A 22107-nucleotide genomic window follows, 5' to 3' on the forward strand; every position below is an offset into this window, starting at 1 on the left:
TCCATCATATATATATACACACACACACACACACACACACACACACACACACATATCTTGCAGATCAGTCTTTCTGAAATGCCATTTAATACCTGTAACATTTATTAGATATGACTAAGATACGGTTTCTGCTATTAAGGAGCTTGCTGCTGCTGCTGCTAAGTTGCTTCAGTCGTGTCTGACTCTGTGCGACCCCACAGATGGCAGCCCACCAGGCTCCGCCGTCCCTGGGATTCTCCAGGCAAGAGTACTGGAGTGGATTGCCATTGCCTTCTCCATTAAGGAGCTTACACTCTAATAAATTGTTACATATGTTTGTGAGAGATTGTACTAGATGACCTTGAAGATTCTCTGATACTATCAGATTTCTTTCAAGGCTAGATGGAGGTTCACTTTGTCCACAAAACTTTCCCTGATTCCGACTAAAAAAATTATCTTTTGCTTTTACGTCTGTAATCTCAAATAGACTAACCTTCTGACACACTTGCTAATATATTTCTTGGCCTTGTTCTGCCTGAAAGCGTTCTTTGTAATGGCATTCACTGTATGGAGATTGCAGAACTTCTATCACAAACTATATAGAAAATAAGATAGTAAAAGCAAGTGATAGGAAATATGAAAGAAAAAAAGACAAAAATGTAACCTTTGATATTAGGAGAATATAAAAATGGTCTGAACCTTAACCCAATTGGTAGAATTTAAGGCATTAAAATATCCACATTGAAACCAGAATTGAGGCAGGTTTCAAAGGCATTTTAAAAACAGTCCTGTTTAAGAGCCATTTTGCTCCCTTTTTTAAAGAACTCTGTGTACATACGAAAGAAGGCATTTGTTCCTTTAGTAATTGACTTGTAAGAACTCTATATAATACCTAACAAGTAAATAATACCTTTGGGCTTCCCAAGTAGCTCAGTGGTAAAGAATCCGCCTGCCACTGCAGGACACACTAGTTTGATCTCTGGGTCGGGAAAGTCCCCTGGGGAGGAAATGGCAACCCACTCTGATATTCTGGCCTGGGAAATCCCATGGACAGAGGATCCTGGTGCACTACAGTCCAGGGAGTTGCGAAAGAGTCTAAGCAACAATAAATTATCCCTTTATGATATGAGTTACAAATGTCTTTTCCAGTTATTTTGACATTACTTACACTGTTTCTCTATGAATACATTTGATTTGATTTTTCTTAAAACCTCATGTTTTTAGAGCACTTTTAGGTTTGCAGCAAGATGGATCAGAGTAGAGAGTTCCATATCTCCTGTCCTGGCACGTGCACGACCTCCCACACTTTCAGCATCCGCATCATGATAGTCCATTTGTTACAGTGATGGACGGTTGATGGAACAGTTTGTTAAAATCACTGAAATCTAATTTTTTCAAAATTTTTAGTGTTCTTTTATCACTTAGGAGATTAATGTTATTTTTTTTGGTATGATTCCATTTATTTTGTTTTCTCAATTTATTTCTTATAGAAGTAATGGTTATTTTTTGAAAAGCCTTCTTTTCTTGAAATTAAAAAAAAAAACAAACTTATCCCTTAATAGGAATGATAATTAGGACAATAACAAGTATTGGCTGCATTCTCTGAAACAGGCACAATTATTAACCACAGCTTGATTAGTAGGTTGGTTGAATTATTAGCTTCATTTTATAGAAGAGAAAATAAAGAATAAGGGGAAATTATTGTTATTTTTTTAGGAAGGTGAAAGGTATTAAAATACTAATAGGAAGGATTTAAATAGAGAAGAGATCTGATGCGAAGAGCCAACTCATTGGAAAGGACCCTGATGCTGGGAAGGATTGAAGACAAAAGGAGAAGGGGGCGGCAGAGAATGAGATGGTTAGATAGCATCACTGACTCTATGGACATGAGTCTGAACAAACTCCGGGAGATAGTGAAGGAGAGAGGAGCCTTGTGTGCTGCAGTCCGTGGGGTGGCAAAGAGTTGATCATGATTTAGCAACCGAACAGCAACAGGAGCTGTTCAGTGGTTGAGGTTCCTGAAAATCCGTGAGAGGATGGGCTCTGAAGCACCGAGGGATTTGCTTTACACCGAAGATACTCTGTTGTTATATTTCTAGAGGGTGTATAAGAAGACAGGTGCAGATACCAGTGATTGTGAGCTTGTTGGTGTCAAATGAGAGTTCTCATTTGATGCTGTTGTTTTGTTCTCTGTGAACGGGAACCTGTCCTCTACTGAATCGAGAGAAGTTCGGAGGGAGTGGATAAATTAGGAGCTTGGGATTAGCAGATGCAAATTGCTATATGTAAAATAGGTAAAAACAAGGTCCTACGGTATAGCAGAGGGAACTGTATTCAATATCTTGTAATAACCTGTAATGGAAAAGAATATGTGTGGAAAGTACATGTATATGTATGTGTGTGAAACTGAATCACTTTGCTAGGATTGAATTTTTTTTTTTTTTAAGAAGGAAGAAGTTTGAGGGAGGTTGGAGGTGTGGGGAGATGGGAGAAGGTTTGAATTAGGTATTGCAGAGAACAAGAGAGGGATTGATGAGAACAAACTGGGCATGTTTGGACCTTGTTAAAACCCACCCATTGAAAGTTTGTGATGATAAGATGAATTAAATTTTTTTTTCTAGTGACTTTCCACCATCACATTTAGTGTAGTTAATGCTCTTGAGTTGTTCATTGCCACCCTAGAATTAAAAAACAGGCATACTGCTTTTAGAGCTAGCCAAGCTGGTGTTGTAAGTGTGTTGAATAGAGTAAATCTGGAAAAGGATGGGGGAAAAAAATCACTATTTTCCGCTTCATTTTGGTACACTCAGGTAATGGAGAAGATTTCTTGGAAATAGATTTTGAATGTGTATGTTCCCTAATTTAACTTTTGTTAATATGGATGTGACCCTTGGATAACTTGTAGAGGATTATGAGGTGAGATCCCATATGGCAGAATAATAGGTGTTTTGATAGTAAACCCATTTTTCTTACAAAGTATAATTTTCGAAATGTATAGAAAGCTTTTCAGTGGTGTCCTTAAATCTAAATTCATTCATTGTTAAACTCATCTGTTTGTTTCTTTACACAGGGTGTGATAGGTATACAGCTGGTTGTTACCATGGTGATGGCTAGTGCCATGCAGAAGATTCTACCTCACTATTCTCTTGCTCGGTGGCTACTCTGTAATGGCAGGTAAGGCAAGGACAGGCTGATTCTGACTAGTACTTTCTTCTCTGTTTACCAGGCTGATTAACCTCCTAGAAGTTAAGTGCTAATTCCAGTTTTCTAAAAACATGAAAAAGGAAAATTACAAGAAAAATCCAGCTTCCTTATTTCTCTTACTTGAGATAGTAGTAGTTTGTTGAGTACAAAGATAATAGGATGATCATTGTCATGAATTTAGTCTCTTCTTTCTCTATCCCTTTTTGAACATGGCCACTGGAATTAGCACATGACTTTTCTAGTTACCTTTTTTAAAAAAAGTTGGTCAATAAGAGGAAGTGACTATAAATTGAAGTGCTTAAATTTTCACCATTGTTGGAAAAAATGACTCAAAGCACCTGCCCTATTACTGGTGACTTAGTTGAGAGTATTATGAGAGTTAGGAGTTCTTTGTTTTACTGTTAATAAATAATTTTAAACTTTAATTTAGCAAAGAGGGGGTGAAGTTGTTTTGTAGGCTTTTAATTTTGTTTAGTGCACTATAAGCTTACTACTACTACTGGCCCCTGATGGAGAAGAACTAAGTTACCTTGCTGAAAGTTAAAGAATAAAATAAACAGTCCAGAAGTTAAATACAGATATCAGGAGGCAAAAGCAGTAAAACCCTGCATACAGAAATACATGTCACAATCTTGTGTAATTATGAAAGGCAGATTACAGGTTTGGTACCATGACTATAGTTTTTTTACTACAGTTATTTGTCTCTAATAAATAGATTTTATTATTGATTTGTGTATCAGTTTTCTATTGTTTAGACCTTTTAAGTTAGAACCCTGGAGAAGGGAAAGGCTACCCACTCCAGTATTCTGGCCTGGAGAACTCCATGGACTGCATAGTCCATGGGGTCGCAAAAAGTCAGACATGACTGAGCGACTTTCCCTTCACTTTAAGTTAGAAAGCAATGGACAGCTATTATCTTCCTAATGATTTCATATACTGCAAGACCAATAATAAGCCATTCTATCCACAAAGCTTAATTTATTTTTCAGTTTTAAGTATATTCTTTGTGCTTTATGCTTGTTCTGTATCAGTGTTTAAATATAGGAAAATACTATTTAGATTGTCCAAAAAGGTTTTTTGAACACTGATATGTGCACACACACATGTGTATGGAAAGCGTGAGAGAACAGTGGTTTAAAAATATATATTTTTTATTAGCAAAGTAAATAATGACTAAAGTTTTAGCAAAGTTAAAACTTCATCAAAGATATTTATAAGTGAAAAAAGTAAATCATCAGTGACTGGTTTTTAACCATGTAGGTTTATACTCTGTGTAGTCTTGCTTACTTGTTTTGCTTAGCAACAACCCTTTTTTGTAGATCATGAAAGGGTGAATATCTGCTGGGCAAATACCATTAATTCTAAATAAATAGAATCTGAATTAATAAACTAGATAAAATACATATTAAGGTAGCTTATTTTCTATTGAGAATTGCACATTTCTGGTTTTGTTTCCAGTGAGTCTCCAGGGAGCCTTCCTATCCTTTTTGGCTTTAAAGATCTTGGCAGTCTTATCCCTTTTTAGGGAGTTTCTATTTTCTAATAGGTAATCTGCAGCCCATTTGTTTCTATAAAACTAAGACTTCCAGAGATTGAAAACTGATTCTCTTTGTTAATTTTGAAACAATATATTATATTTAAAATTGCTTCTCTTTTGACAATTTATCTGTCATGTAAGTATACATATTGCTAATTTGAAGAGGAGCTCAACCTTCAAAAATAAACATGAAGTTGATAAATTTTGTGATCTTGATTTGCTTTTGTAAATAGATTAACTTTAGTGTTAATGCTGTCCCTAATTCCAAATCAGGTTCCAAGGAATACCAATCAGGATTTTCTAGCGATTCTTTTCTGCTACTTTGATTTCCTCTTTGTTTGTTTTGCTCTTTATTCTTAAGATCATCTATTGATATTTTTCTTTAAAATTTTTAAGTCATGAAGCTATATTCTGACTGTTGTTGCCTAATTCTGTTGAATAAGAATGTTGATTTTATCATTTTGAAATAATTACTGTTTTACAAACCTTTTGTGACATGAAATGACACCTTTTTAATATTAAGAAAATCTAAAATATCTTCTAAATTGCTCATGTAAAAATATTGATGAGAAATGACAGTTTATATTTTAAACCATGTGTTGTTGCTGAGTTGAAGAAAGAGAAAGGGAAGAAGATCTGAGGGCGTTCTTTGTCGTTTGTAAAATGCTTGAAGAAATTTAAAGGGAGAAGCTTATGAGAGAACTTTCAAAATTACAGATAGTGTAGGATGGTTTGGGAGTGGCTGTAGTGAAGAGATTTAAGTGAATAGATGGTGTAGATACCACGATAGTTTAATCACAAGTATGACAGAAGAAACTTTAGTTTTGGTATCTGTTGACTTAATATTTTATCATATATTCAGATTGTAAGTATTCATGTTTTTCTTAAAAGTTATGGCTTCTCTTTTTATCACGTTAATTAGCTTCTGTCCATATCTCTCATCAACTTCTGTCTCTTTTAGAATGGAAGGTGTGAAGTGGCACCTGTTTCTATTATGTTGACTTAACAAGTAAGCCTGCTAATTTCCTGAAGTCAGCATCTTGAAGAAATTCGCAGTTTTTGCTTATATATTAGCCTGTTGATTTTTTTATATTAAAAAATTGACTAGTTTTCTGACTCTTGGTTGAATAACATTTTTATTTTGTAATTAATATTGTAGATATCTAGGTGTTTTTTTATTAAGTACATAATCTTTAGCCTGGTTCATTTCCGTTAATATTACCTTTACAACGTTAAAGAAACTTTGTATTGGTAGAATTTTTATTTCTGTTACCCCATTTGCATCTGTACACTCTGAACTTGGAAGAAGACATGTATTGGGGTATTTTATGACCTCCGAAATCTCAGTGTCTGAACTTAATAAAAGTTTGTCAGTCACAGACAGGACAGGAATCAAGGTCAAATTAGGGTACCTGAGAGGGGTAGGGCAACTCTCTGTGTAGCTCCTTCACAAAATGATGATTCAAGTGTTACTTAGGGATTCTAGGCTCCTGCTTCTGTTTGTGGCTCGTCTGTTCCTTCTGCTACTTTGGAGTCCTTTTTGTTAGATGCTGTGCCAGTTGAAAAGACCCTGATGGGAAAGATTGAAGGCGAGAGGAGAAGGGGACGACAGAGCATGAGATGGCTGGATGGCGTCACTGACTCAATGGACATGAGTTTGAGTAAACTCCAGGAGTTGGTGATGGACAGGGAGGCCTGGCATGCTGCAGTCCATGGGGTCACAAAGAGTCGGACACGACTGAGCAACTGAACTGAACTGAACTGTGCCAGTTGGCAAGTAAAGAGAGAATGGGCTCTGGTTTTTTCAGGAGATTCTAGGGTCCAGGCTTAGAAGTAGATACATCATTTCTGCCCACATTGTATAGTCTGGAGCCCTGTGACTGGTTCAGACCAAAAGTGCATGGCAGGCTGGGAAATATACTTTTCCTTGTGCTTGGGAAGTAAAAGCAGGATTGGTGAGTGCCTAGTCCTTATGTTGTAGGTAATATTGTCTCCATTTTTAGATGAGAAATTGTAGCTTTACTCATGTTCACGTACTGAAAAGTGAAACAGATCCAGCCTCTTACCCTGGAAATCTGACTCATCGTCTAGTAATTATTTGATGTATGGTTATTCATCAAACTCCAGACCCTTGTCCTGGAATGTACTTAAACCGAATTTTGAATTTGGTGGAGGTAAACTTTTCTACAATCACTGTGACTTCTGCTGGTGGTTTACAGAGTAATTTATTTCAGGTTTTCTTTTTTCTACCTTTTTTCCTAGTGTGCTTAGCCTTCTAGAAGATATCCTCAGATTATAGGAAGTGTATGGTTTCTCTTTACTTACTCTTCTGGCTTCTCTAGGACTATAGTCATCTTTTATTCTAAATTTAAAGGCACATCAGGATTTTTCTAATTACCAAAAGCATGCTAAGTGTGAAGTAGAGTTTAAGAAATATCATCTGTTAAAATTATACCTCTCCTCACCATTTGAGATTAAATGTGTTCCACATTACTAAGTCATAATTATTTTGTATTCCATCCTTCTACTTTTTTATAGTAGAAAAATGTTTTTCTCCTAGAAAATGTTATTCTCCTTTTTTTACATGCCTTTTTATTAGACTGTTGAGGCATTCCTGCTTTAATAAGAATTTATGAAACAAGATCTTGCTGTTACCTGTGAGCAAATTACTAACCTTGAAGAACTCAGATGTGGCGTCTAGTGCTCAGGTTGCCCTTCCCATCTCTTCCTCTCCAAAGGAAAGAAGGATTGTGGGAAGTTGGTTTCTCTGTACCTTTACTCTGATCATTTGTTATAACCATTGCTCAGATCACCTACAGATGTTAGTTCTTTATCGTGTCCAGCATACCACTGCTTCGTAGCCAGAGTATTCTCTACTTTCTGTTGTAATTAAAGTTCCTTTTTGTTTTGAAGTTTGCTTGGCCCCTCTTTTCATGGAGAGGTAAGTGGTAGGTTACATTCTTTGTACATTTGAATAGTGGGTTTTGCATGAGGAGCAAGATTTGGCTTTTTGTCCTTTATAGCTTCCTTGCTGAACCTGCTTTCTGTGATTGTTCAGCTTAAACCTTATGCATTTTTCTCTCCCCCTTCATCCCCCTAGGCTCTCACTTTGGTCTGATACTTCCCTTCATATGTCCCTGACTCAAAATATATTATGGTTGGATTTATTCTGATTTTGTCTCATCCTGTATTGGGTAAAGAGGATGTGACAACACCCTGTTCATTTGTTTTTAATTCTTTTTGCCTGTTCTTTTTCGCATGTTGCCTGATCCAAGAATTTGCAAATTCCCTTTGGTGAGAGAAACCTACTATTCAAATGCACAGTAGGTGGGACCTATGACCTAAGGGAAAGGTTCAAACCTTCAGCTACTACCCTTACGGAATGCCTGAGTCCTTGCTCTCCTGCCTTAGCTGTCTTAATCCGTTCCAGAATGTCATGATATTCTAGTAAAGTTTCCAATAAGTAACAAGAGAATGTATTAATATATATGTAATAAACAATATTTTAGTTACTTGTACTGAAAGATTTCCTAGGTTTTAGGTGGTGTTTGTTTTCTCTCAAGTTTTTTTTCATGTCTAAATTATTACTTTGAGATTTAGAATAGAGACCAAAACTGTGTTATGACCTATCTTGTGAAAGAGTTTTGTATGATTATTTATGTATTAAAGCTGTTTTTAGCTTTCTCTCAGTACCCAGCTTTTCCATATTTGTTCATGTTATGATTTTCATTTTAAACTTCTGAAATTTTTACTTCTAAAATTTTTTTAAGTAGTTCACTTTAAATAGCATTACTGTTTAATTTTTTTTTTTTTAATGAATCTAGGTCAATGCATTCTGTATTTTGTAGTATTTTTTTTTTTAGTGGTCTTTGAAACTGCCTGATTTGTTTGTAGCCTGATATTATTTTATAAAAGAGGTTTATGTAAGAAAATTACTGAAAAATTATTTCAGTGATTTAGTGGAGTTTAACACAGTTGGCTTTGTTATCTGAGACACTGTTTACTGAATTAAAGTGAAAGTAGCCAAAGTAAATGTCAGAAGATACAGTTTAACTTAAATGCAAAAGGTTCAGTTTTGTTGTAAATTCTATTAATACTTACTTTTTAAAAAAATTATTATTATTAGCATAATACGTGCTTGTGATGTAGAAAAAGACAATAAATTAATAAGGAAAAAATAAGAGATAACAAACTGTATTCCTTTCAGCTAAAGACAGTCTCTGTGTAAATTTTGTTGTATTTCCTTCTAATCTTTTCATATTTCCCCCTCATGGATGTGATTATTTTATGTGTAATTTTACATCATGCTTCTTTTAATTAACATGAAGCATTTGTCTTTAATTGTATTTTTGTAACCATTATTCTTAATATCACGTATAAGACTAATAAACTTTTATATCTGTCTTCTAAGCCCATATTTGAAAGGCCTAGTGCATCAGGCCAATTATTGCAAAATTCAGGCTCAGATTGAAGAAAGTAGGGAAAACCACTAGGTCATTCAGGTATGACCTAAATCAAATCCCTTATGATTTATATTTTTATTTTCTAGTGTTCCCCTTACAAATTGTTGATATGGAGATGATCTGTGATGTATATGTGAAAATAAATCTTGAATAATGTTGATAATGCCATTTATCATGTTTTAAAAATAGTCCACAGAAATGTTGTTGCCTTACGACATTTAACCTCTCATACAGAGAGTGACTATATGCAGCTTTTTTTAGTTGGATGCCACATCCAAAGACTCATGGCAATATGTTACGTGACAGGTTAAAGCAAAATAAAACAAACAAGAAAACCTGTGAATTTACTTTGGAACTATATATGGTGTTATATATTTACAGGAATTTGATATTTGGAGAGAAGAAAGTACATTCAGCCCTTTGTATCTGCATATCCATGAATTCAACCAAAGGATGGAAAATATTTGAAAAAAAAAAAAATTCTGTGAAGTTCCAGAAAACAAACTTGAATTTTCCATTCTTCTTCAATTATTTACATAGCACTTACATTATACCTGGGCTTCCGTGGTGGCTCAGACAGTAAAGAATCTGACTGCAATGCATGAGACATGGGTTTGATCCCTGGGTCAGGAAGATCCCCTGGAGAAGGAAGTGGCCACCCATTTCAGTATTCTTGCCTGGAGAATCCCATGGACAGAGGGGCCTGGTGGGCTCCAGTCCATGGGATCGCAAAAAATTGAACGCGACTGAGTGACTAACACTATGATTATACAGTGGAGGTGAGGAATAGATTCAAGGGATTACATCTGGTAGACAGAGTGCCTGCAGAACTATGGACGGAGTTTCATAACATTGTACAGGAAGTGGTGGCCAAAACCATCCCAAAGAAAAAGAAATGCAAGAAGGCAAAGTGGTTGTCTCTGGAGGGCTTACAAATAGCTAAGAAAAGAGAAGCGAAAGGCAAAGGAGAAAAGGAAAGATACACTCATCTTAATGCAAGTTTTAGAGAATAGCAAGAAGAGATCAGAAAGCCATCTTAAGTGAATAATGCAGATAAATAGAGGTAAACAATAGAATGGGGAAGACTCTAGAGATCTCTTTAAGAAAATTGGAGATACCAAGGGAAGACATTTCATGCAAAGATAGGCACAGTAAAGGACAAAAACCGGCAAGGACCTAACAGAAGCAGAAGAGATTGAGAGGTGGCAAGAATACACAGAAGAACTATACAAAAAAGATCTTAGTGACCCAGATAACCACGATGGGGTGATTGCTCACCTAGAGCCAGACATCCTGGAGTGCGAAGTCAAGTGGGCCTTAGGAAGTGTTACTATGAACAAAGCTAGCAGAGGTGATGGAATTCCAGCTGAGCTATTCCAAATCCTGAAAGATGATGTTGTACTTAATATGCCAGCAAATTTGGAAAACTCAGCAGTGGCCACAGAACTGGAAAAGGTCTGTTTTCATTCCAATCCCAAAGAAAGGCAATGCCAAAGAATGTTCAAATTACCATACAGTTGCACTCATTTCACATACTAGCAAGATTATGCTCAAAATCCTTCAAGCTAGGCTTCAGCAGTGCATGAACTGAGAACTTCCAGATGCACAACCTGGATTTAGAAAAGGCAAAGGAACCAGAGATCAAAGCGGCAATATATGCCGTATCGTAGAAAAAGCAAGGGAATTCCAAAAAAGCATCTGCTTCTCCTTTGACTGTGTGGATGACAACAAACTGTGGAATATTCTTAATAAGATGGGGATGCCAGGCCACCTTACCTGACTCCTGAGAAATCTGTATGCAGGACAAGAAGTAACGAAAAACTGGACATGGAACAACGGACTGGTTCAAAATTGGGAAAGGAGTACATCAAGGCTGTATATTGTCACCCTGCTTATTTAAGTTGTATGCAGAATTCAGTTCAGTTCAGTTGCTCAGTCGTGTTGACTCTTTGTGATCCCATGGACTGCAGCACACCAGGCCACCCTGTCCATCACCAACTCCTGGAGTTTACTCAAACTCATGTCTGTTGAGTCGGTGATACATGAAATGCTGGGGTGTATGACTCACAAGCTGGAATCAAGATTCCTGAGAGAAATATCAACAACCTCAGATATGCAGATGATACCTCTCTAATGGCAGAAAGTGAAGAGGAACTAAAGAGCCTCTTGATGAAAGTGAAAGAGGAGAGTGAAAAAGCTGCCTTAAAAGTCAACATTCGAAAAACTAAGATCATGGCATCTGGTCTCATCACTCATGCCACATAAAAGGGGAAATATTGGAAGCAGTGACATTTTATTTTCTTGGGTTTCAAAATCACTGCGGACAATAGAGACTGCAGCCATGAAATTAAAAGATACTTGCTCCTTGGAAGAAAAACTATGACAAAACTAGATAATATATTAAAAAGGAAAAACATTACTTTGCCAACAAAGGTCCATATAGCCAAAACTATGGTTTTTCCAGTAATCACATCCAGTGTGGATATGAATTGTACCATAAAGAAAGCTGAGCACCAAAGAATTGATGCTTTTGAACCTTGGTGTTGGAGAAGACTCCTGCAAGTCCCTTGGATTGCAAAGAGATCAAACCAGTCAATCCTAAAGGAAATCAACCCTGAATATTCATTGGAAGGACTGGTGTTGAAGCTGAAGCTCCACTACTTTGGCCACCTGATGCGAAGAGGAAAAGACCCTAATGCTAGAAAAGATTCAGGGAGAGAGGAGAAGGGGGCAACAGGACAAGATGGTTGGATGGCGTCACTGACTCAGTGGACATGATATTGAGCCAACTCAGGGAGATGATGAGGAACAGGGAAGCCTGGCATGCTGCAGTTCATGGGATCACAAAGAGTCTGACACGACTTCCCGACTGATGAATGACGACAAATTGCATCATGGGAAGCAGGTTCCAAGTCATTTTGCAAAGGAAAAGACCAAAAATTTAGGTCAAAACTTTAAGTATGCTAGATAGGAATCATATGAAATCAAATTCTATGAAGCAGTGGCTATTGAAGAAAAGTGTGTAACTATACTTTTATTAATAGGTTTTCCTTTGTTTTCACATCCTTCGATGGCTCCTCCATGCAGCCTGGAAGTCTTGTGTGTTGTACTTCTCAGCCAGCTTTTTCAGCCCCAGACCTCTCTTCATTTACACATTCCTGCCTCAGCCTCACTCTAAGCTCTTAAAGCAGGAACCTCTCTCTCTCTCATCTTCATGCCGTCAAAGCCCTAGCCCTAGGTGCATGTGCATCCTCTCTTTGTTTTTTATTTTTGTTCTCCCTCTCATCTTCATGCCACTTATGTTTTTTGTTTTTTACTGTTTACATATTTTAATTTTGGCCTATGGAGGATATCTCTTGCTATCAAGACCCAATAGCTTCATTTGTGGGCTGTACCCCATCCCCTCTAACCTTCACTCAGACTTGGCTTCTTTGGCCATTTCCCATCTCTGTGCCATTAATTGCTTTATATCTGTAGGACTATTCCTATTAATGCACACACACATTTTTAAAATGTTTCCCATTAAAAATAATAACAACAAATAAACAAATAAAAGAGTCACAACTCTGCCTCCCTTCCTTTTTAAATGGCAAAGCCCCTCCCATATCCATTCCTTAGGTTTGGGTTATTTCCCTGTTTTTACTTCAGTGCTGAATTTGTACATACTTGTTCTCATAAACTCAGTTTTCCCACTTCCTTATTAACTGTTTAGCCTTCTACTATGTTTTATGTTACTGTTAGGTGATCTTATTAATGCCTATGGATTTAAATACCAAAATTACAGGTATTTAGAAAAATGGATTCACACAATTAAATCTGAGAATATTTTAGAAGAAAATAGATCCTAGAAAATGTAGGGGTCTTAAAATATTTCATTATTGTAGGACTGTAAATGTAACTTAAGTTTTCCTGTAGTACTAAGATTCTTTCACTGAGAATTATTTCCTCAAAGAAATAAACAACTAATTTTAGTCTTTATAAATGAGTTATTGCTTATGTGTTCTCCTAAATGTTATATACTCAGTCCTCATTATTTGTAGATTCTGTACTTGTGATTTGCCTAATTGCTAAAATTTATTTGTAATCCCAAAAGTTGTACTTGTGGTGCTTTTGAAGTCATTTATAGAAATATATACAGAGTGGTACAAAATTTGAGTAGCTTGTTCCCAGCTGAGGCCTAGGTTCCCAGCTGAAGCCTTCTTGTTGTACGTCTCATAATGTAATCAGGTGTCCTTTTGTGGTCTAACTAGTCCATCTTTATACATTTTTGCTTTTTTGGTGACTTTGCTATTCAAAATGGCCCCCAAGTATAGTTCTGCAGTGCTTGCTATCTAGTGTTCCTAAGCTCAAGAAGGTTATGATGTGCCCTATGGAGAAAATTCACTAGTATTCACAGATACCAGGAAAATACTATACTTAAGATTACAGTTATTAGATAAGTTTTGTTCACACCTGAGTTTTATTACTGTTGACCATGAATTTAATATTAGTGAATCAATAGTATATATTAAGGTATCTTTAAACAGAAACACACATAAAACAAGGGTTTGTATTGATTGATTGAAGATGTTGTGACTTGGAGGCTCATGGGAACCTAACCGTGTATTTCCCCTAGGAGCAATGGTTCAGTGTTCGTGGCGACTTTATAGAGCATAACTATCGCGAATAATGAGAATCGACTGTAAGTTAAAATTCTGGACTTTGAGTGAAATTTCAGGAAGTGCCTCCTTATCCATGTTAAGTATAGTTTAGGGCATTTTGGGTTGGGATATATATATTTTATTTTAAAACCCTTAAGAGGAGAACTGCATTCATTCATTGATCCTTTTTGAGCACTTACTATATGCCAGTAACTGTACTAGTTTTGAAGTATACAGGAACAAGTAAGTCACAAAATCTTTACTCCACAGATCTATCAGCTAGAGGAATATTCCGTTTTACCCCAATCAGTCTGGTACCAACTGCAGTTCAATTTTGACACTAGCTACCTGGAGTTAGCTCAGATTCCATTGGTTAAAGGCAAAATCCTCCATAAGAATGCACAGGCTTTGGATGCCAGCTGCAAGTTCTTGGAATCCCTGAGCCATACTTTTGAAAACCAGCATTTCCATGACCCCGTCAGGTTCAGTAATTCTGTATAACAATTAGAACCAAAGAAAGTGCAGTGGTTACAGTTATATTAATATAAAGATTACACATTGGACGAGGTTTGGGAAGGAGCACAGCGTTTCCATGTCCTCTCCCTGCGGAATCAGGACATGTTACCCTCCAGGTACTTCAGTATGTTTAACAGCTAGGAAGCTCCTCGGAGCTTCGGTGTCTAGAGATTTTATGGAGTTTCATTACATAGGCGCGATTTTAATCATTGGCCGCATGATTGAAACTTAATCTTCAACACCCTTCCCATTCCTGGAGGTCAGCTGGCTGGAAGTTCCAGTTCTAATTGGGTGGTATTTCTGGTGACCCACCTCCATCCTGAAGCTATAAGTAGGGCAGTAACCAGATGTATTCTTTATTATACCACAGAGAGATCGCCTTATAAAGCATCAAAGTAAATTAGAAGTTTGCCAATAGCAGCACAGGTATTTCAAGCAGAGGGAAGGATATATGCAAAAATGCCAAGGGATGAAAGAATTTGTGGAATAAATGTCACTTAGTCTAGGTAGAAGGTCATGTTCAAAAGGGTGGTTCTTTTTGTAATTGGAGGATAATTGCTCTACAATATCATGTTAGTTTCTGCCTACATCAACATTAATCAGCCATAGGTGTACTTATGTCCCCTCCCTCTGGATCCTCCCATCCCCAAAAAGGGAATTCTTGAGTCTGATGAAGTAGACAGTAGATTGTGAAAGGCTATTAAAATAAGAGGTCACAAATCTATATATGGCATTGTAATGTGTATTTTAGCTTTAATGCAAATGTTTAAACATATACAAAGAACAGACAGAATGATACCATGAATATATAACAAATATAATGAGCTCCCGTGTAGTCATTACAATAGCTGGTGGCCAGTTTGTTTCATCTGTACTCCCTTCCTCTCTTCCCCCAACATTATTTTGTAGCAAATATTATTATTTCATTCATAGATATTTCAGTGTATATCTCTAAAATATATGAACTTTTAAAAAGTTACTGTAATCCCATTATCACAGCTAAAAAATTTTTAACAGTTTCTTTATATCACTAAATATTTGGTCATTACTCACATTACCAGTTCAGCAATATTTTTAAAACAGAAAATCAGCAGTAGCATTTTTTTAAAATTGAGGTATTTCACTTTAAAAATCTAGATTTTTGTGGTTGAAAAATTGGAAGATCTTTCAATATGAAGTGTCTTGTTTCTTTTTCACAACAGGATATTGGTTGGTATCTTTGCTTTGCTGTCTTACTCACTTGTTTATTCTGTGAGGAGTCTTGGAAAGGATTTATGCAGGCATATATGCCTTGATAGGATTTGCATTATGGAAAAAAATAAATGTGGGATTAGAATGCGTTTAGGAGAGTCTAGGGGAAAAGAAGAGTTTTGCCATAGTCAGATAGAAAGGAAGATATGCTGAACTGAGGTCCTTTCAGGAAGTAGGCAAGTTTGGAACTTTTAAGAGTTAAAGAACAGAATTAATGCTAATATATGGAGAGGGCATGTTGAAGGTAAAACCCAAATATCAAACTTAGGTGGCTGACAGGAAGTTCAGGTGAGACAGGAAATTGTGAATAAGAAGGTGGGTGCTTGGGAAGGAATAAATGACTTGTCTAGATATTTTGACTGGGTAGTGGAGGTAAATACAATCACATGTTTTTGGAGCCCTAACCAAAAAGTCATGTATGGATGCGAGAGTTGGACTGTGAAGAAAGCTGAGCGCCGAAGAATTGATGCTTTTGAGCTGTGGTGTTGGAGAAGACTCTTGAGAGTCCCTTGGACCGCAAGGAGATCCAACCAGTCCATTCTAAAGGAGATCAGCCCTGGGATTTCTTTGGAAGGACTGATGCTAAAGCTGAAACTCCAGTACTTTGGCCACCTCATGCGAAGAGTTGACTCATTGGAAAAGACTCTGATGCTGGGAGGGATTGGGGGTAGGAGGGAGATGGCTGGATGGCATCACCGACTCAATGGATGTGAGTTTGAGTGAACTCCAGGAGATGGTGATGGACAGGAAGGCCTGGCGTGCTGCGATTCATGGGGTTGCAAAGAGTCTGACATGACTGAGCAACTGAACTGAACTGAACTGAACCAAAGAGGGTTAGATGTGGTTAAGAGTAAAGGGTTTTGTTAATACAGCAATTCACTCTAATTCTTACATCAAGTTTGAAAATTCTCCAGCTAAATTAAGGAAGGAAAGAAAAGCAAAGACTACTTGTAGTTTTGGGGGCATTCAGAGGACTCTTTTTAAGACAAATAACAATTCCTTATTAAATTAAAAGAAATTAAAAGACGCTTACTCCTTGGAAGGAAAGTTATGACCAACCTAGATAGCATATTCAAAAGCAGAGACATTACTTTGCCAACAAAGGTTCGTCTAGTCAAGGCTTTGGTTTTTCCTGTGGTCATGTATGGATGTGAGAGTTGGCCTGTGAAGAAGGCTGAGCACCGAAGAATTGATGCTTTTGAACTGTGGTGTTGGAGAAGACTCTTGAGAGTCCCTTGGACTGCAAGGAGATCCAACCAGTCCATTCTGAAGGAGATCAGCCCTGGGATTTCTTTGGAAGGAATGATGCTAAAGCTGAAACTCCAGTACTTTGGCCACCTCATGCGAAGAGTTGACTCATTGGAAAAGACTCTGATGCTGGGAGGGATTAGGGGCAGGAGGAAAAGGGGACGACAGAGGATGAGATGGCTGGATGGCATCACTGACTCCATGGACGTGAGTCTCCATGACTCCGGGAGTTGGTGATGGACAGGGAGGCCTGGCGTGCTGCGATTCATGGGGTCGCAAAGAGTTGGACATGACTGAGCGACTGAACTGAACTGAACATTTCCTTCTGTGTAAATGAAGGATGGGTAGAGAGAATTTGAATGTGTTCCTGCAAGCTTGCCTGCAAAGTTCACACCCTTTATTGTTAAAGTAAGACAGTTGGATCTTAATATATATTCATAGTGTATCAGTTGTAAGAGAAATACCTACAAACAACATTGTAGAGTCTGGCATCTAGTAAGTGCTTGGTGGGTGTTTGTTGAATTTGAATCTAAACCTTTTAAGGCTTAAGCAGTCGGATCTGTTCAGGTTAGAGTTTTTCACCTGATATTTCCCTGCAGTGTCTTCCCAATTAGGAAACTCAATAAATGTTTGTAGAGTAAGTGAATAATTCTGGAGGTTTTAATTCTTTATTTAAAAAGAATTAAATTTTTTTCTTAGTTTGAGATGGTATCAACATCCTACGGAAGAAGAATTAAGAATTCTTGCAGGAAAGCAGCAAAAAGGGAAAAGCAGAAAAGATAGGTAAGTTATATTGTTCAGTTTGTAAAGTGTTAAATATTTTACAGAATTTATGGTAATGTATTTTGATACTTTGGTTAAAGTAACATATACTGATTATGCTATAAACAATTGGAAAATCTGAAATCAAAATCCATGATCTAAAATAATATTGAATTGCCCTTTAAGAGCACCCAATATGTAGTAATCTAATATATAAACACAAAAATGATAATTTTACTTGAAATTGTTAGTGGGGGGTTGAGAGACCCATAACCTATGTCTTTGCAACTCATTTAAAGATACCAGTTGGTTTGGGTTCTTTTCCAGATTTTGCTACCACCCAGAAATTGGGCAAATTCAGTTGCTTTTTACCTCTTTTCTCTCTTTTTTTTTTTTTAAAATAAAAGGGGTGAACACTGTAACTTCTTAGATCCTGTACAGGCTCTTAAATATTATATTTAAAGTTTATGAAGAAAATTGCCTATTAATAAACCTCACTGAATAGACTCCAGCAGCCTCATCTGTGAAGGAGAAGGACCAAACAGTAATTTTGAAAGATTCTTCCAGCTTTAAAATTTTATGTCCTTATTTATATTGAATCTTCATAGAAAGTATATGTCAGTTAGCCTCTCTAAATGGGCCTTAGTTTCCTTAACTGGGGAGAACGTCTTAGGATCTGAATCTGTGATTCTAATATATTTTAAAATGTTGGTGACAACATTATCACCAATTCCTCGTGTATATCATAAAAATTATATTAATGTGGGTGAATAGATTTATAGAGACTGAAAAGTTTTTTTGAACATTAATGATTATTTGAAATTGGAAGTTTGAAAAGTCTTGTCTTTTCTGATTTGGCCACGATTTTCTTTTTCACTTATCATTACAAATACACCTTGAAGGTCATTGGAATATTAAGTGTAAATCCTCCTTCTTTGTATTCCAGTGGTTACATTCTTTAATAAAATATTTCTGTCAAATATTAAAAATTTCAAAGCACTTTTATGCAGTCTTGTTTAATCCATGCAATAACCCTAAATATTCATTATTAATTTATATTTTGCTAGTAAGGAAGGTGTTGCTTAGAGGTGTTAAATGAATTGCTCGAGTTCACATAGCTATTAGAGTCAGAATTTTAATCCAGGTCAATTTTTAGTTTCTACATTTCCTTTTAACTACTCTGCATTTGCCTCTCACAACTACCATGGTCAACATTTGTGAGCTTAGGTAGTATAGTATTTATTTTATAAACATTTGAATTTTTATTATATGCCTTGTACCCAATAATTTTGTTATTTTTATAATAATTTTTATATTTTGAAAATGCTTTACATTTACAAAAAGATACATTAACAGCACTATCCTGTTTTAGTAGCAGTAGTTATTATTTGATTTATTGACATGAATTAAAATTTTTATTGAGGTTTTCTCAGTTTATACTTATTAAAGGATAAATACAAAGTCATTTCTTGGTGTTATAATTATTGTTACTGAAACTTAGTTTATTGCTTTTGATTTATGTTTGATTGTGTTTAAAAATTAAATTTGGAAATAAAACACATGCACCTGAAGAATTCTCTTGTTTTCCTCCACCCGTGATTCTTTGTAAGAGCAGCTCTGAACTGGCCTTGCACGTTTCTGAATTTCTCATGCAAATAAATCTTCATATATATTTTCAGTTCTGATTTGTTTATAGCTACAGGTCTGTGTATATGTTTGTATGTGTGTATGTGTATAATTTCAGAGTGAAATGCATTTTGTCTTCATTTCCTTTTACTTGTGTGCCTCAGGAACGAGATGTTAGGGCTGTCTTTAAATCCCAGAAGAGAGCAGGAAAAAGGGGTGAGATGGTAAGCTAGCAGTCAAGGTTTTGTTTCTGTCACTAGTATAGGTAACTCTTCTGGTAATCTGTGTGTTCTCTTAATAATTTACATCCATGTTTTGTAGTTCCCCTTTTGAAATCTACTTTTTAGTGCCTTACCTCCTTTTTGATAAAATATGAGAACTTCTGCCTCTCTTTCGCTGTGAAATATATAACCTCATTTGTAGTTAGTTTGATACAAACACTTGAATAACAGTGAGGGTAACCTGTTTTTTGTGTCACTTGTCTGATTTTTATAGGAAATATAATGGTCACATTGAAAGTAAGCCACTAACCATTCCAAAGGATATTGATCTCCATCTAGAAACAAAGTCAGTTACAGAAGTGGATACTTTAGGTAAGGGAAATCTGGGTAAAGTGTTCTGTAAATCTCAGTTTTATATTATGCTAGTGAAAGTACTTGAATTTATCTTTTGTTGTTAGATTCTTTTGTTTTCCTAATCATTAAGTCCATTATACAGACTGAAATCTTTTTCAGAGCTAAGAAGCTCAAAATGACTTCATCTGAATTGAATTTGTTTTTCTATCCACCTAACTTATAGTAAGCCTTATTTTTCCCCATTTTTCAGAAGAGGCCGTCTTATGCAAGTTTGTTACACAGTTTTTGTAAATGCTGAGGTTACCGTTTTTACTATCTCAAATTCTAAGTTGCCATCTGTATCAGTTTTCATGTTTTATAATGTTGCTTGTAGAAAGGCATCTGTATGTTTGTATTAAACTACCTATATTTAAAGCAATTCAACCTTATGTTACACTTAGTAGAAAGGAAAATGGTTTTAGGATGATGAATTGGATTAGAAATAGAAAACTTTACTTATTCAAGATTTTATTGGATATCTCTGAATAAGTTACTCAATTTTCCCCCTGTATATTAGTGTTTAAAATTATGTAATAACTATAATGATTTTAAATTTAAAGTGAAATTTATATGAAATTATTCAAATCCTATAAGAGAAAAGCATCTAAGGTGATATGTTTAGAACACTAGTTTTCAGACCTGGCTGTATATCAGAACCACTTAAGCAGCTCTTTAAAGATAAAGATTCTCTTATACCTACCCTTGATGATTCAGTAAATCTACAATGGTTTCTGGGACTCTGGGAATTTGTGTTGTTTTAAGTATTCCACATGGTTCTGATTTTTTGACTAGGTTTAAGAACTACAGTTTTATATGATAAGAAATTAAAATGACATTTAAACATAATTTTGGTAATGCTGTATATCTTTATGTAATTTGGTCCTTCTTGGATTAAATCACACCACCACAGAAAAATCTTAATAGAGTCACTTCACATCTCATAAAGAATTACTTTGTGAAACAAGGTGCCTTCATTACATTTGAAAGTTGATGCTTCATTTACAGGATTGTATGTATGTGTGTATATATATGTATGGAAAGGGTTTCCTACAAAGTGTCAGTGATGAACAATATACGTTAGTTGTCTAGTGTTATTCAGACTATTGAGACTGGTTACCTCATCCCCCTTTTTTTCTTTTTAACTGTTTTTCATGCAATATTTAAAACATGTAAAAGCACTTGAACTTTTTGATTAGTTATCCCATTTGTTTTGTTAATCTGATAGGTGTGGGTACTTGGACAAGAATACTTATACACGTTTCCTGATTTCTAAAACAGAATTTTGCTGTTCTTACTAATAACTGATGTGTAATGGATAATTATCAGCTAATCAACCTTAATAATAGTTTAAATTGACTACTTATCAGACATTGTTACAAGTGCTTTATTTGTATTATGTTGCCCTCACAGTTCTATGAGGTATGTAACTATTACTGACTTTTTTTTCAACTTGTTAGATAGAGGAGTTAAATAACTCTGAATGTGGTAGAGACATTTAGCGAGAATTAGGCTACTTAATGAACTTAAAAAATTGAAGTTAGGGGTAATGTGCCTTCAGCTTATTCAGTATTTTGTTTTACAATTTTGAGCAATAATTGCAAATCGTACTTGTTAAATAACTGATCATGTAACATCAAGATTATTCTAGTTAATCAGTAATAGAGATGTTATTTATGTTTATATTTATATAATCATTTGTGAATGCATGCTCTGTGTCTCTGTTTAGGTAAAAGTAGAGGGTTTTCTACCTGCCTTTTAGGTGCTCTCAGGAGGCTAATACAAATCACTGGAATTGATGAATTCTCGGTTTTTAGTGCAATATTCTATTGAGAGAATATATGTATATACATGTATATAATTACATTATTGAATACAGAAAGAAGAATGTAATACTTGAGTTATATACATAACCAAGAATATATATAATTTGTTCTTTTATTGAATGTATGTATTATTGATAGCCCAATAACTATCTTAAAAGTCTTTCAGTTTGTGTTAGCTATCTGTTAGACAAATCTCTTAAAGGACATAAGAACATTTGAATGTCACCTGTCTGTTTGCTATGAATGAGTTCCCTGGGGGAAGCCTGTGTGAATGTGGGCAGGCATGGAGAATTAGAACATTTACTTTAACTTTTGTTAGTAAAAACTGAAATAACTTTATCTTTAGATAAACAGGTCTTTGTCTGTTCCATTTCTCTGCCGTCTTTCCAGAAAGTTATTTAAGAAGTTCAACTGAATGACTACAGGGGAGGAGAGGGTTCTACA

At 35.7% G+C, this 22107-nt stretch overlaps 1 protein-coding gene across 2 annotated transcripts in view; it reads left to right on the forward strand.

Annotated features, from left to right (window-relative positions):
• TMEM161B (transmembrane protein 161B) overlaps nucleotides 1-22107 on the forward strand; it is a 78471-nt gene that overhangs the window by 21367 nt on the left and 34997 nt on the right. Inside the window, exons 2-4 of one of the 2 annotated variants that reach the window (XM_027545654.1) lie at nucleotides 3050-3153; nucleotides 17538-17621; nucleotides 19722-19819. In XM_027545654.1, coding sequence (XP_027401455.1) covers nucleotides 3050-3153; nucleotides 17538-17621; nucleotides 19722-19819 — 286 coding nt within the window. Of the gene's footprint in view, nucleotides 1-3049; nucleotides 3154-13798; nucleotides 13865-17537; nucleotides 17622-19721; nucleotides 19820-22107 lie in introns of those variants that run through there. The other variant, XM_027545656.1, reaches the window with a different exon arrangement.

The sequence above is a fragment of the Bos indicus x Bos taurus genome, chromosome 7 (genome assembly GCF_003369695.1).
Source record: "Bos indicus x Bos taurus breed Angus x Brahman F1 hybrid chromosome 7, Bos_hybrid_MaternalHap_v2.0, whole genome shotgun sequence".
Taxonomy (NCBI): Eukaryota; Metazoa; Chordata; class Mammalia; order Artiodactyla; family Bovidae; genus Bos; species Bos indicus x Bos taurus.